The sequence below is a fragment of the Sinohyriopsis cumingii genome, chromosome 5, assembly GCF_028554795.1.
Source record: "Sinohyriopsis cumingii isolate HCF-2022 chromosome 5, ASM2855479v2, whole genome shotgun sequence".
Classification (NCBI taxonomy): Eukaryota; Metazoa; Mollusca; class Bivalvia; order Unionida; family Unionidae; genus Sinohyriopsis; species Sinohyriopsis cumingii.
Genome location: NC_142965.1, coordinates 120,995,705 through 121,008,432, shown reverse-complemented (window position 1 = coordinate 121,008,432; position 12,728 = coordinate 120,995,705). Strand labels below are relative to the sequence as shown.

At 33.9% G+C, this 12,728-nt stretch overlaps 2 protein-coding genes across 3 annotated transcripts in view; one reads left to right on the top strand and one right to left on the bottom strand.

Annotated features, from left to right (window-relative positions):
* LOC149800080 (uncharacterized) overlaps positions 1-12,728 on the top strand; it is a 153,955-nt gene that overhangs the window by 63,803 nt on the left and 77,424 nt on the right. The gene's annotated exons all lie outside the window — the stretch shown is intronic.
* Positions 1-12,728, bottom strand: part of LOC149800081 (G2/mitotic-specific cyclin-B3-like) — a 56,386-nt gene that overhangs the window by 20,092 nt on the left and 23,566 nt on the right. The window contains exon 8 of the mRNA XM_089959649.1: positions 2,687-2,842. Within this exon, the coding sequence (XP_089815775.1) occupies positions 2,687-2,842 (156 nt within the window). The remainder of the gene's footprint in view (positions 1-2,686; positions 2,843-12,728) is intronic.

Genomic DNA, 12,728 nt, shown 5'->3' with positions numbered 1-12,728 from the left:
ACTGAAATGGCTTGTGACTAGTTTTAAAGTCCCTTTTCTCGAAGACAATTTTATTGTGTCCATCTTGAAGGATATTTTTTCACGTATAGTGATAATCCACTTTGTATTAATTGGTTTAGTGGAAGATCCCTCAGGTCTTCCCGTTCATTTGATTGGGCAATCACCTAGGACAAATATCCCTTACAAATGCAAATACAAAAAAAGAAAATTTGTTGATAAATAAATCTGGGCATTTGTGCATGCAACTGACACAGAGGTATGATGCTGTTTCCTTTAAAGAGCCAGCAGGCTCTCCCTTCAAGGTGCTAAAGATCAAAAAGTGCTACCACCTTCTGTTCAAACTTATTACAGTAGTGGTATTAAGCACATTTGATTTTAAATGCATGTAAAAGGATGTTAGTATCTCTAATTCACATCTCTACAAATATGCCAAGTTTTTAATAGCATACCTATTCAATCCAATTACAGCAGTATGGATTAAGCCTGTCCGCTAAAGAATGCTCAGCAGTGAATGACAGCATAATCTTTTAGAGAGATATATACTATTTTAGTTGTCCATTTTTACCTTTAACTTTTTATTAAAAAAATAAATCCACAAAATTATCAACTCACAAGTTTAAAGTGATTCACAGTATTTGATCGAGGAAAAAATATTTAATTTTATCCTAATTTCAATGTAGTAAAAATACCATTTCAACTGTATGATGCACAAACAAGATGCATCACAGCAGTGCAAAATCATGGATTGATGTATATTCCTCTTTATCATATACCCACCTCTTCAGATGTATTTCATAAAATCTGGACCAAACAAATTTGTTATTTAACATGATGTCACAAAAGTTCTGTCATGATGCAGCAGCACATAAAATTATGTCACATCTTTCAGTCAAAAATATTAATTAAAATAAATGGATAACGTGGTCTCACCCAAATACTCGAGTCTTGCAAACTCAACCTGTTCTACCTTAGCTTCACTTACTATGTACATTCATTTATCAAACTGCACAGAACCCAATGTGCCATAGCATCATTCACTTGCAGATTAGGGTCTATGTTGTTTGCAGTTGGAACATACAGGGTACAATAAACGTACAAACAATATAATCCACGATAACTGGCTGTTTTCTTTGGGGAAAAACTGCAAGGTATAAAAATATGTTTTAGTGTATGACTGTTAAAATTTAATATAATTAAAGATGCCAACGGGTACCCACCTGTTAATAATAACCTGTGTAATAAAATGAACCAGGTACCCATAAAAATAAAAAATATTCCGATCAGATCCAAGACATAGAATAATGATTACAGTTTGAGGCTCGTGTCCAGTGTGATTCATCATTACAGGGGTTCAAATGGCTGCTTACAATGTACTTGTCATACTTTTACTATATAATATTACGAGGTCACTTCTCTCCTTTCTTACATGACCTATTTACGAAGCAATGCTGATATTTAAAGCTAGACCATCCTAACTTCATGCCTGTCCATGGTTCATGCGCCATTTTTCTCGTGACTTAAATGCACTTGTTCTGAGATCCTGATGACATTAACTATGTCAGTACCTTTCGTTGTCAGCAACAGTAAGTACTGATTAAGAAATATTAGACAAAATAAAAATTAAATGCCCGTTTTAACTAAGGCCATTTTGTCTCAAGTTTTTGGCCCTGGAGTGAGTATTGGCTGTTCAAGTCAGAGCCACTGTTCACAAGTTTTTTTTAACTGGACTTCTTTTTATTAGTGGAAATCCCAACAGATATTTTTGTCACAGCAAAGGCAACACAAACTTGATTACCATAACATGCACTTTTATACCATGTTGGGAAAAATGAATGAAATCAATATCTATACAGAATGAAATTTTTCAATGAAATATTGAAATATAAGGGAAATTTGTTACTTTATAAAAAAAATCTAATAAAAATTTACCATGTATGTAAATATGGTCATTTTTGCTTTAATTTTACATGAAACAGTTCCAAGAAAACCGCTTGTCATAGATTCATTCTATTTTGACACTACACACATAGCAGACCAGTCTGAATTGAAAATAAATGGCGACAGATATCATAAAAAATGGGATGTATCAATATGACAGTTGGATGCTACATGAATGAAAAATATTAAAGAGATTTTGTTAAACTTAAAAACATTTTGCACCACACTGTCATTAAGGGAGGTACAATGGCAGGCCAAAGATACTACAACAATCATTTGTGGCCTTTACAACTATTTGCGAAAGTTACTGTAGATATGTAGACTAGTTAAAGTGAATGTTAGGCATAAATAATTTATCCATTTCTTCTGTGTCTCTACTCCTAATCGACATGGATTTAGCCGATTTGTGACAACAATTTTAATTGCAGATCCAGGTAAGCAGAAGAAATAAATAAATAAAATAAATATGTATGATTTTCAGTTTTCTGTAATTATGGGATGTAATATATAGATTGCTCTTTTTATGCTCAGATTATGCTTTTTGCCACTTATATTAGTAATAAATTATCCTTATACCTCTCTTGGGGTTGGCATGTGTGAACCTACAACAAAGCAGTTCAGGTTCACATTTAATTCAATTACCCTTTGATCTGGTACCCAGGTATGTGATCGTTAGGATTGATGGGTACCTGGTAGAAATTTCCAAAAATATTGACATCTCTAAATATAATAAAGACTAAGTACAAACCTTGGCATATCTTCTCAGGAAGCGGTAAGATAATGGCATGCCAATATCAAAGCCAATGGTTTTTAGAATTGTTCTCTCCATGGACAGAAATTCACGGCGTTTGTAGGCATCATCACAGATATAAAGGAAGTCTTCTACCAAGGGTGGACATCGCTCCTGCCAAGAAAACAGTCATAACAGCAATGAAGTACTGCATCAAGAGAAACAAATTTAACAATAATTTAGAACAGAGGCATTTTACAATTTTATCTCCCACATATAATAGCACAAATTGTGTATTTAAGAAAACTAATAGCTATTTTCATACAATTCCAATTTTTATAACTGAAACTGATTTTCTGCAATACAATTGGCTGTAAATGGTCACATGATACTTATCTGGAATTTGTTTACACATCAATAAATTCTGGGACTACTTTCTTTTTTTGTACTGTTTGCAATATAAATATACATTCAATATAAATAAACATTGAAGACATGTCATTGTGAAACGACTGTTTCATCTTTTAAATTTTTTATTCAGCGAATAAATATAAATTATACCCTTTTTATACTTTTTCAAATATTCTTTGAGTGAAATGTATTGTTTACAATTTGGCATTTGTCTGCTACATAGTCGCACAAAATGGCCGATTACAGTGATTTTTCACTGCAATTTTCTGCGGAGTTTTTTGAACAATTAGATGGTAAGAAGTTAAAAGAAATAATAGCAACGAAGATAGATTTGATTATAATGTGATGGTTGTTACAAATGCTGAAAATGAAACAGAACAATAGAAATTGTTAAATTCCCTTACACAGGACCCCATGACCTCAGTCACCCTAGCCATACACAACAACAATAATAGCGTGGGAACTGGGCCAGTCAATTCTGAGGCTGCTGAGGGATATAAACCAAGATTTGAGAAATTATCTGAGGAGGACTTAAAAGCTATTGAAATAAATCAATACTCAGAGGCTACTAACAAAACACAAAATGGGGTATTGGCATTTTCAATGGTAATTTTTTAATTTTATTTTGTTTGCTTATTTAAAAAAAAAAACATGAAATGTGTGTGGATGTTGATGGTTTGGTAAATATGACCACTTACACAAAAAATAAAAACAAATATTTGGGACCATTATGCAAAGACTGAATACAGTTTTTACATGGTAAAACTACCATCCCCACCAATGTGACTTAACACCATTGAAAAATGTACATAATAATCCATAAAAGTTATTGTTTTGCTAATTTAAATTATTTTGGATATGTAGTCATTAATTCACTCCAGCACTCAACTATGCAAACAAACAAAACATATGGCTGGTTTTGTGAGCAACTCTACATTTAACAACTGCACATTTAATTTCACATTAGATAACTGAAAGGGTCTTGTTATGCATTAATGCTGATGAAAAAGATATAAAATGTTATATCTGATGTTGGACATACTAGAATTAAAAAAAGATGTCTAAGATGTAAAGTATGAAGTTGCCAAATAAACGTAACTGTGACAGTAGTTACATTTCATTTGACATTAGATCACTGAATGGGTCTTCACAAGTATTAACGCTGTTGAGAATGACTTAAAATGTTATTTCTGTATACAGTTTATTAAATTGTTAACTTTATGTTAGCAAGGGATAGCATCATCTTGTTTGCATTTCCATGTTGTTCATTGATAAAATCCATTATGATTTAAGGATTGATTGGAAATTTAATCTCACATGACTAGTTCATTCCGTATCAGCTGTTATTATGTAAGGTCATGGTCATCTGATGTAGCAGATGGGGCTGACTAAAATTTAACAAGAATGAATTAAATGTGTTGAGACCATCGGTAGCCATAGCCTAAGATGTAAAGTATGAAGTTTCTGAATAAATGTAACTTTGACAGTAGTCAATATGTTTGTGTGATTCTGTACATGTTATGTATTATGGGGCGATGTGAAGCGGCAAATGGAAGGAAAGTATACGCTACTTAAACTGGAATGCATTGGTGATGGAATAAGTTGATTTGACGAGGGATGAAATTGGAATTAAAAGGACTTTATTTACTTTGTGAGTGATTAGGTAAAATTTACACATCAATAAATACCTAACCATGATCATTTAATCCTATAAAATGAATTTTTAAAAATCTATTGTCAACAAACACATTTCTTGGGTGAATTGATATAAAGAACAGTGTTGGAGAGGAGGCTGAGTCATCACAGACAGGACCAGTCAAACTGATTTAGAACGTAACCTCTATAAATTAAATAATGTTAAGACTTTCTTGTTTATGTTGGCAAAGACTGTAACTGACAGTGCACATTAATTTTGCCAGACACTTTATTTTGTTTGGCAATCAAAACTATCCAATGCCCAATTCCTCTGTCATTTTTAAACATAATTATGACTATATTAAGAGCTAAAATAACTATTATGAAAAGTTCACATATTTAATCCCGAGTTTTTCCTAAAAGCATTTAACATGTTATTGTGGAGTGTAATGGGTACCATATGAGTGACAATGAATGTTGATTAAGTTCATAAATTAAGACAAAAAGAATTCCAAATCTGATGTTGGCAGTGGCATTACCACTTTCATCACTATTGTGGATATATATATTTTTCACATAAAACCAATACATTTCAATATCTAATTGATATCGATGAATATTATTATTAGTTACCTTACTGTTCTGATTTTGAGCCCGAAATGGTGTTAAATATAAGTCAGATGTACATGCTTGATGGACAAAAAAATAGATGGCATGACCCTTTCAGTGACATTTCGAAATTAAATGTACAAATGACAGAATATTGAGCCTAATTAAAATACAGACAATTTAAAAGTATAATGCAATTTTCATTTTTTAAATAAAAATTGCCCTGCAGATCACATGCTACAAAACCATATACATTAATCCATATCAGGGTTAAAATAAATTGAATAAAATAAAGGTTAAAAAATGCAATTAAGAAGTAAAGATATTTATTTTAATATTGCTGTCTGCACAAGCATTGATGGACTAAATACCCTTATACAGCATCATGGAACAGATAAGAAATTTGCCATATTAGTCAGTAAACTACTGATTTAACAAAGGAAGTTTATGTTAGTGAAAAATCCAATTTTGGAGCAATGTATCCAAAAAGATAATATCTATAATCTCCGGAAAAGTGTATATAACAGTCACAAAGATCAGTTTCCCAACATATTCAAGCCAGCTATGCACATGCCTCTTCAGAAAGAAGCACAGAACAATATTGATACAAAGAAAAGGAGCAGAGTATGCTCACAATTAATTAACAGATTAATGCCTATACGACTAGAGGTGACATCTGTCAAAGATGTTGATTTCAGTAAAGCTATAAGAAAGCAGAGCAGGAACAAAGAGAGACAGCTATTGAAGTTTAGAGAAATAGTGACATGACTATTTCTTCCTCCCCATCTCTTTTCTTTGATAAGGGGTCAGTCTCCCTTAAGGTAAAATCCTGTCATCATCTCTCCTTAAATTGTACATGGGAAACAAATTTGGAATTTCTCTTTTATATGCAGATGTATTTAACCAGTGAATGAAGGTGCTGAATGAATAAATAAAATTAGCATAGAATGTGCAATGGGGCAGATTTCAAACTGTTCAAGTTTATCAGCTTGTGTAAGTTAAAAGAAAACTGTAGAATAGGACTGGGTGTAGTCAATAGTTTTCCTTCTTCACTAATAAATACAAGTACCTGTGGCTGCAGCAGTCTTTTCATCTGCAGGAAATATGATAGATATTGCTGGTATTCAACCTTATTCCCATGCCCGGATTTGTTCTAGATGAGATTTTCTTTGCACGAGGAACTGTATTATTTCCTCTTTTTTGAAGATAACATCATATCTTCCGTGTGTAACTGAGAAACCAAATTGGCAATGTTTTCGAATCATTCATGTTGTACAAAACAAAGGGATATAAACAGATTCATAATTAAACGGCCAAAAACATTGGATAAAACTCACTGCAACATGTAGTCTGCTTTAAAGTATTGTTGATATCTTCTCTTCAATGAGAATTGCATATAAATATGATAACTCTATGCCTATCTGTAGTCTGCATAATGGAAATACAACCAAGAATGTCAATATACATGAAAGGGTACCAACTACCTTCCAAAGATGGAAACGCCATCAAGTTCATATGTGTACTAATATGTATTGTATCACAGGCTGCTTATTGTGAATCATATCGATATGCGGCACATGTTTATCATTTCACCCCATCCTTCTAATATTGCATTGCTGATTGTAGCAATTAGAAGGGAGGCTGATAACCTTAATAAAAACTGGCATTATAATTAAATGCCATTATCCTTACAGTAGGCATTTTGTCTGCAATGAGCAGGTGGGTGGTTTCTTGGTTGTGTACCTTTGCTTTGGTGCACCAGGGCAAAGGCAAAATGATGAAAATAAAGTGTGACAGCACACAAAGACCACTCTCACAACATCACCCAGTGAGGAGTGATTCGAGTAGGTCCAAGATGTAACAATTGCCATAACTTCATGGGTTGAATTCTCATGAAAGATACCCCTCTCTGAGGGATAGATAAGCTCTCTTGATAATGAGTGTGTGTGTGTGTGATTTGGATTTTTAATGTAGCTTTAACAATTTTTCAGTCATATTGCTACGATGTCTACAGTGTGGCAGTTTATAGTGATGCCTAGCACTGAGGCATCATGCCGCAGACATGTAGCATGATGCCCCACCCAGTCACATTATCCTGACACCAGGCAGACCAGTCCAAACACTAACCTCTTAATGCTGAGACCAAGCGAGGCAGCTGTGAGTAGCATTTATTAAAGTCTTTGGTATGACTCAGCTGGGAATTGAACCCATGACCTCCCCATCTGAGGCAGGCAATCTAACCACTAGGCAACTGGAGTGGTCCTCTTGATAATGAGGACAATCCACTTGGAATTGCAGCCACCCAAATACAATATGAACCCGATAAAGAGAAAGACAATTTGGACCGCCTACTTTTAGACCCGAGAACCTCAAGTACACAGCTATTAACCCCAACATACCTACTAACTCTAACAAGACCTTCTCAGTCAGGCAGCCAACATCGTCCATAAGTCAGACCAATTTTCAATAAGGTATAATAAAATATCATTTACTGATATTGTCTAGTTGGAAAACGTGCATTTAGAAAGTTCAGAAGTGTTATTGGTGACAATATTTGTTAAGTACACTTGATTCCTTCCACTATAATTTCAAAACCTGCAGTTCCAAATCCTATGATGCTCAGCGACTTCGTTATATTTCAACCTGACATAGTCCTTGGCTTTCCTTTTTTGAATTTATTTCACATGGTGAAGGCAATCATCTCTCCCGCTATGAGACAAATTTATTTCACATGGTGATGGCAATCTTCTCTCCAGCTATGAGACAAATTCAAATCGAACGAATGTTACTGTTGCACTCCAAGAATTCTGAATCCTGTAGGATCATCAATTTTCATGGGGGACCAATTTTCGTGGTTTTTGTTGCTGTCCTGAACCACGAATTTAAATCCCCAAAGAAAAATGAGCCACGAAGGATAATGACCTCCCCCGGCCCCATTTCTTACAATGTTTCATTCCCAAAGATTAACACAGCTACTAGCATTTGAAAAATCAAGGTCAATACTGTAATAATCTGGTAATTAAATATTAGCTTTTACATGTGTTTTTTGTTTTTATTTTAACCTTTTGAAACAAGAATTATAAATCATTTTATATTGCTTCAATGCACTCATTCGATAAGGTATCAGATAGCTGTAATTTTAAACTCACTGCCTTAAATCGATATGTGAGGTAAGTAAGGATAGAGAGAAAATAGAGAAAAAGCATAAGGTATTCAAACAATAGTAATACTGAAAATGAAAGAAAAATTAATACAAAATAACATTATACAAAAATTAAATTTAATACTTATTCAAATAGATCCGTCATTCAAGTACAACTATTGTTGAAACATTTAAATCCTTCTGAAAGCACATTTCATTTTATCCATGCATTTTTAATACAAAAGAACAACAAGCCTATAAAATATTATAACTATTTATCGAAAACTATTATTAATGAAACACTATGTATATACTATATTTACAGCAGAGTATTAAAACTCACACTTCACAGATTTTTGGACAAAGCCACAGTATCAACATGGTGTCAATCAAGTCTCATGGTACTCACAAATGCTTCTCAGGTAAATAATCCCCAGATTGCTGAATTAAACAAGTCCAGCTGTCTCAAAACCAATGATAATTAGGTCTGATCTTGCACTCATTGTCACATGAGCTGCAATTTTCCATTCAGAGTGAACTGGCTTGATTAACACATTAACCTCTGACAACAAGAATCCTCGTACTTTTCCTCCCTGATCTCCCGCGTGCCTTGCTAACGTGGCTGAGTTTACATAGCTTGTATCCCGAGCGCTGAGTTTGCGAGGCAGTATTTGTCTAGGCCTGTATCCCGCATGACGAGTTAAATCGGCGCAAACCATTGGTTGATTTGAAGTCATTTCCTAATTATACAAGCAGCTTAACCAATAAAATTGTAGCTTACATAGATAGAGTGAACATTGCTGAACGGAAGGAATTTTTTTTTACTTCGATGGCAGCAGAAATAGTGAAAATATATACATCTGAAAATGATGCAAATTGACGAGAATCAGCCACTGGGAGCAGACTTTTACTTGACAGATTCTGATGGAGAATTTTCTGGCTTTTAATCAGATGAGATTGATAGTGACATCGAAAAAGCTACTGGAAATAACAGCGGTAGTGATGAGAATGAGAATGTTGAAGAAGAAGAAGTAAATGAAAGTAGAGCTGATCGATGATCGTAAATGATAAAACACACATTGACAAGAGGCTATACAAAGGACCAGCAATGGATTTAGACCCTGATGCAAATGAATTTAATTTCGTGGAGCTTTTTTTGTCTTTTGAATAATCGTTAAATAAATGTTTGGGAAATATTTGTTGTTAACATGAGTGTTCATAGTTCAAGGTTTGTTAAGTGTTTTATTAGTTTTAAAATTTTCAGGGAGAGTTCTAAGGAAGAAAGGTAAGTAAAGAGCAAGTAAAATATGCCCATTTGTGTACAGTATTCACAGAATGTTCAGTTTACAAGAGACGACAAGTGGAATTTCTGTGTACATAAAATATAATTATTTCATGTGTTGATGGTGTTAATAATTCTGTGTGAATTCATAATGGATTTTATGGATTATTCACGGCAAGAGAAGCAAATTGGCAAGTATATCATTTGTTTTCACAATCATGCATTAGTTTTATTTCCGCATGTAGCATGAAATTTATACCATTATGTATGCAAGTTTATTGAGAACTGCCGTGCCAAACTTCAGCTTAATTAAATGAATACAAATAAAATAATAACAATTTTATTGCAAGTAGCCCCTTCTATAAAAATCTGCAAGCCAATTGCTGTCAGCTAGTCTCAGGGATACAGGCACTGGAAAGGGTAACACTGCTCTAGGTGATCTCTGCAAGTATGCTGCAGGGGACTGCCTAGCTGTTTGGCTCAGGGGTTAATGTATTAATGAGGTAGCAAGGTTTACTCATACTATGCACTGATCATCACCAGTAACATCTTTTTCCGTAATGGCCTCCATGACCTGTTTAGCATACCACTTGTGGAAGTGTGACTTTAATTCTTCTTTGTACTCTATTTACGTCAAGTCTAGTGGTTGAAGTCAGTCTGTACAAGAGGCAGGCACAAACAAAGGAGTTATTCCACTGTCTTTCACTTCAGCTAGCATCTTTGCACATATGGAATGATGACATTATCCACATAACATATCAAAGATTCTTTGTTACTCCAGTGTGAGTCTGTCTGAGTCACATCTCAGTAGTCAGGGAATACTACACCCTTAGGCAGGCATCTGTCAGTTTTCCCTGTGCAAATTACTTGTGAGGGCAGGAGAGTTCCAGATTTTGCTATTGCGAGTAAAATTGTAATATGCCTCTTGTCATCAAGTGCAGAAACAAACACTTGTTCCACAGGCTTCCATTGTCCAGTCACCATCTGGAACCAGTTGACACCCGGTCTGATCCCAATTTATTAGAGGACAGTCTGGAATATTGTGTTGTTTCACTACAGTGTTAACTTTCTCTAAGAACGTTTTCTTAATGTCTTCAAAATCACAGGGCTGCTGTTTGCAATTATCAGAAGAACTGCTTCAGTGAGCAATGTGCACAAAACCTTAACAATTAGGGCTGTTCCTTTTAAATATACAAGAAGTAAAGGGAAGGCAGTTTTTAAAACATGACAGTATACTCAGATTACTGAAAGAGTCATTATGAAGATGATACAAAATTCTGAATCACATCTGTGGGTGGCTACACCATGAAAGTGCCTCTCCTGGGTCCCAAGTAGGTTTACTGGAACAGCCCATACAGGAAATATGCGCACAAAAAACACTTAATTACCCAAGGGTGAAAGAGAGAATAATCGCATGGTTCCCACGCTTTTCTAAAGATAAATTTCCAGGTCATTTCCTGGGTTTTTCCAGGATGAAATAACTTTTCTCAAGGTTCAAATATGACCATTACTGAATGGAATTAAAAAACATTTTAGAAAATAAAACATGCATTTTCTAAATCTAAAAATGTTTCTCTTTCAAGACGTTCCAAAAATATCGAAGTCAGAAAAGATGATCATGAACAAAACCACAAAATGTTTCACACGAAACAAGTTTGATTATATTCCTATAAATTGGCATGTAAAGTCATTTCAATGTACAGAAAAAAAATTATAACTTTATTTTACTGCATTATGTTGCTAAGTGGGAACAACATAATGAACATAAATTATGTTTTGTGTTGTTTCCTTTCAATTCTTTAGTTCTAAAGAATTTTATGCAATATGTATATATTTGCATCTCATAGAAAGTAACATTTTCTATTACAGTATATACATAAAAAAACAATAAATGCCAATAATTACAATCTTGTAACGAAAAGAATTTAAAGCAGAACTTATCTGTGGCAATAAAAACCCATTCAAGATTTTTCAAACACCCTAATCTCCTAAAGATGATCTGGTCATATATCCATCACTTAAAAAACATTTTCAAAAGGATTGATTAAAATTTTGATAAAAGACCATCAAAATTATATACTGTTGTATAAACAAGGACTGAATTTTCTGTAAAATCAACTTGTTTTGTAATTTGTTAAACAAGTCCCCAAACCTGTATTGATACAGGGGCTTATATCGCTAATATATAATACAAGGAATTAAAATTTCTCATTTCAGCTCTGAGATTCAACAATTTGGACTACAAATTTGGCTTAAAATGAATAGCAGTTCATTTTCTAATCCAAGTTTCCTCCAAATATTCCCACCAATTTTTCATATCGAAAATTTGGAATTTGCTGCCACTGTGTGGTAACGACATACGGTAGTTGCTTACCAGCGAGCCTAGAAAATGTAAACTTACGTTATATCGACTCATACCTGCATGAAATCGATAGGAAAATGATTTATTTTTCAGAAGTATTATAAACGTTACATCTTTAATCCGCTGAAAGACTTGGCGAAAATATGGCATAGATGAAGCCTAACCATGTACTTGCCATTTACAGTCACATGACTTCACAAAGCTCAAATGACATCGGAAGTCCAATAATCATGTGATATCAACAACACACTCCTTTTTAATGTTGTCGTACAGAAATTTAATTACTAATTGGGATTGCGAATATTAGCATGGACTGGAAACTTAGCACATTGGAAAAGGAAAGCAAGCCAATAGCAACAAGTACTGTATTACTGCTTTTAAAATTCAAAATTCAATTTTATACAAAAATGCAAAATTCTCACATCACTCTTCCCGCTAACATAGTATTGATAAAAGGTTAAACATTTAAACAGCACTTGTTCATGAGTAAGGCGGTTCACTTACCAAACTGCACTGAATTATGTCAATAAATGATATACTGTACTGATTTCAAGGGTGACAGGGAGGAAAAATGGACAGAAAAGATTATTATTTTTGATCAACGTGTCATAAAACACAA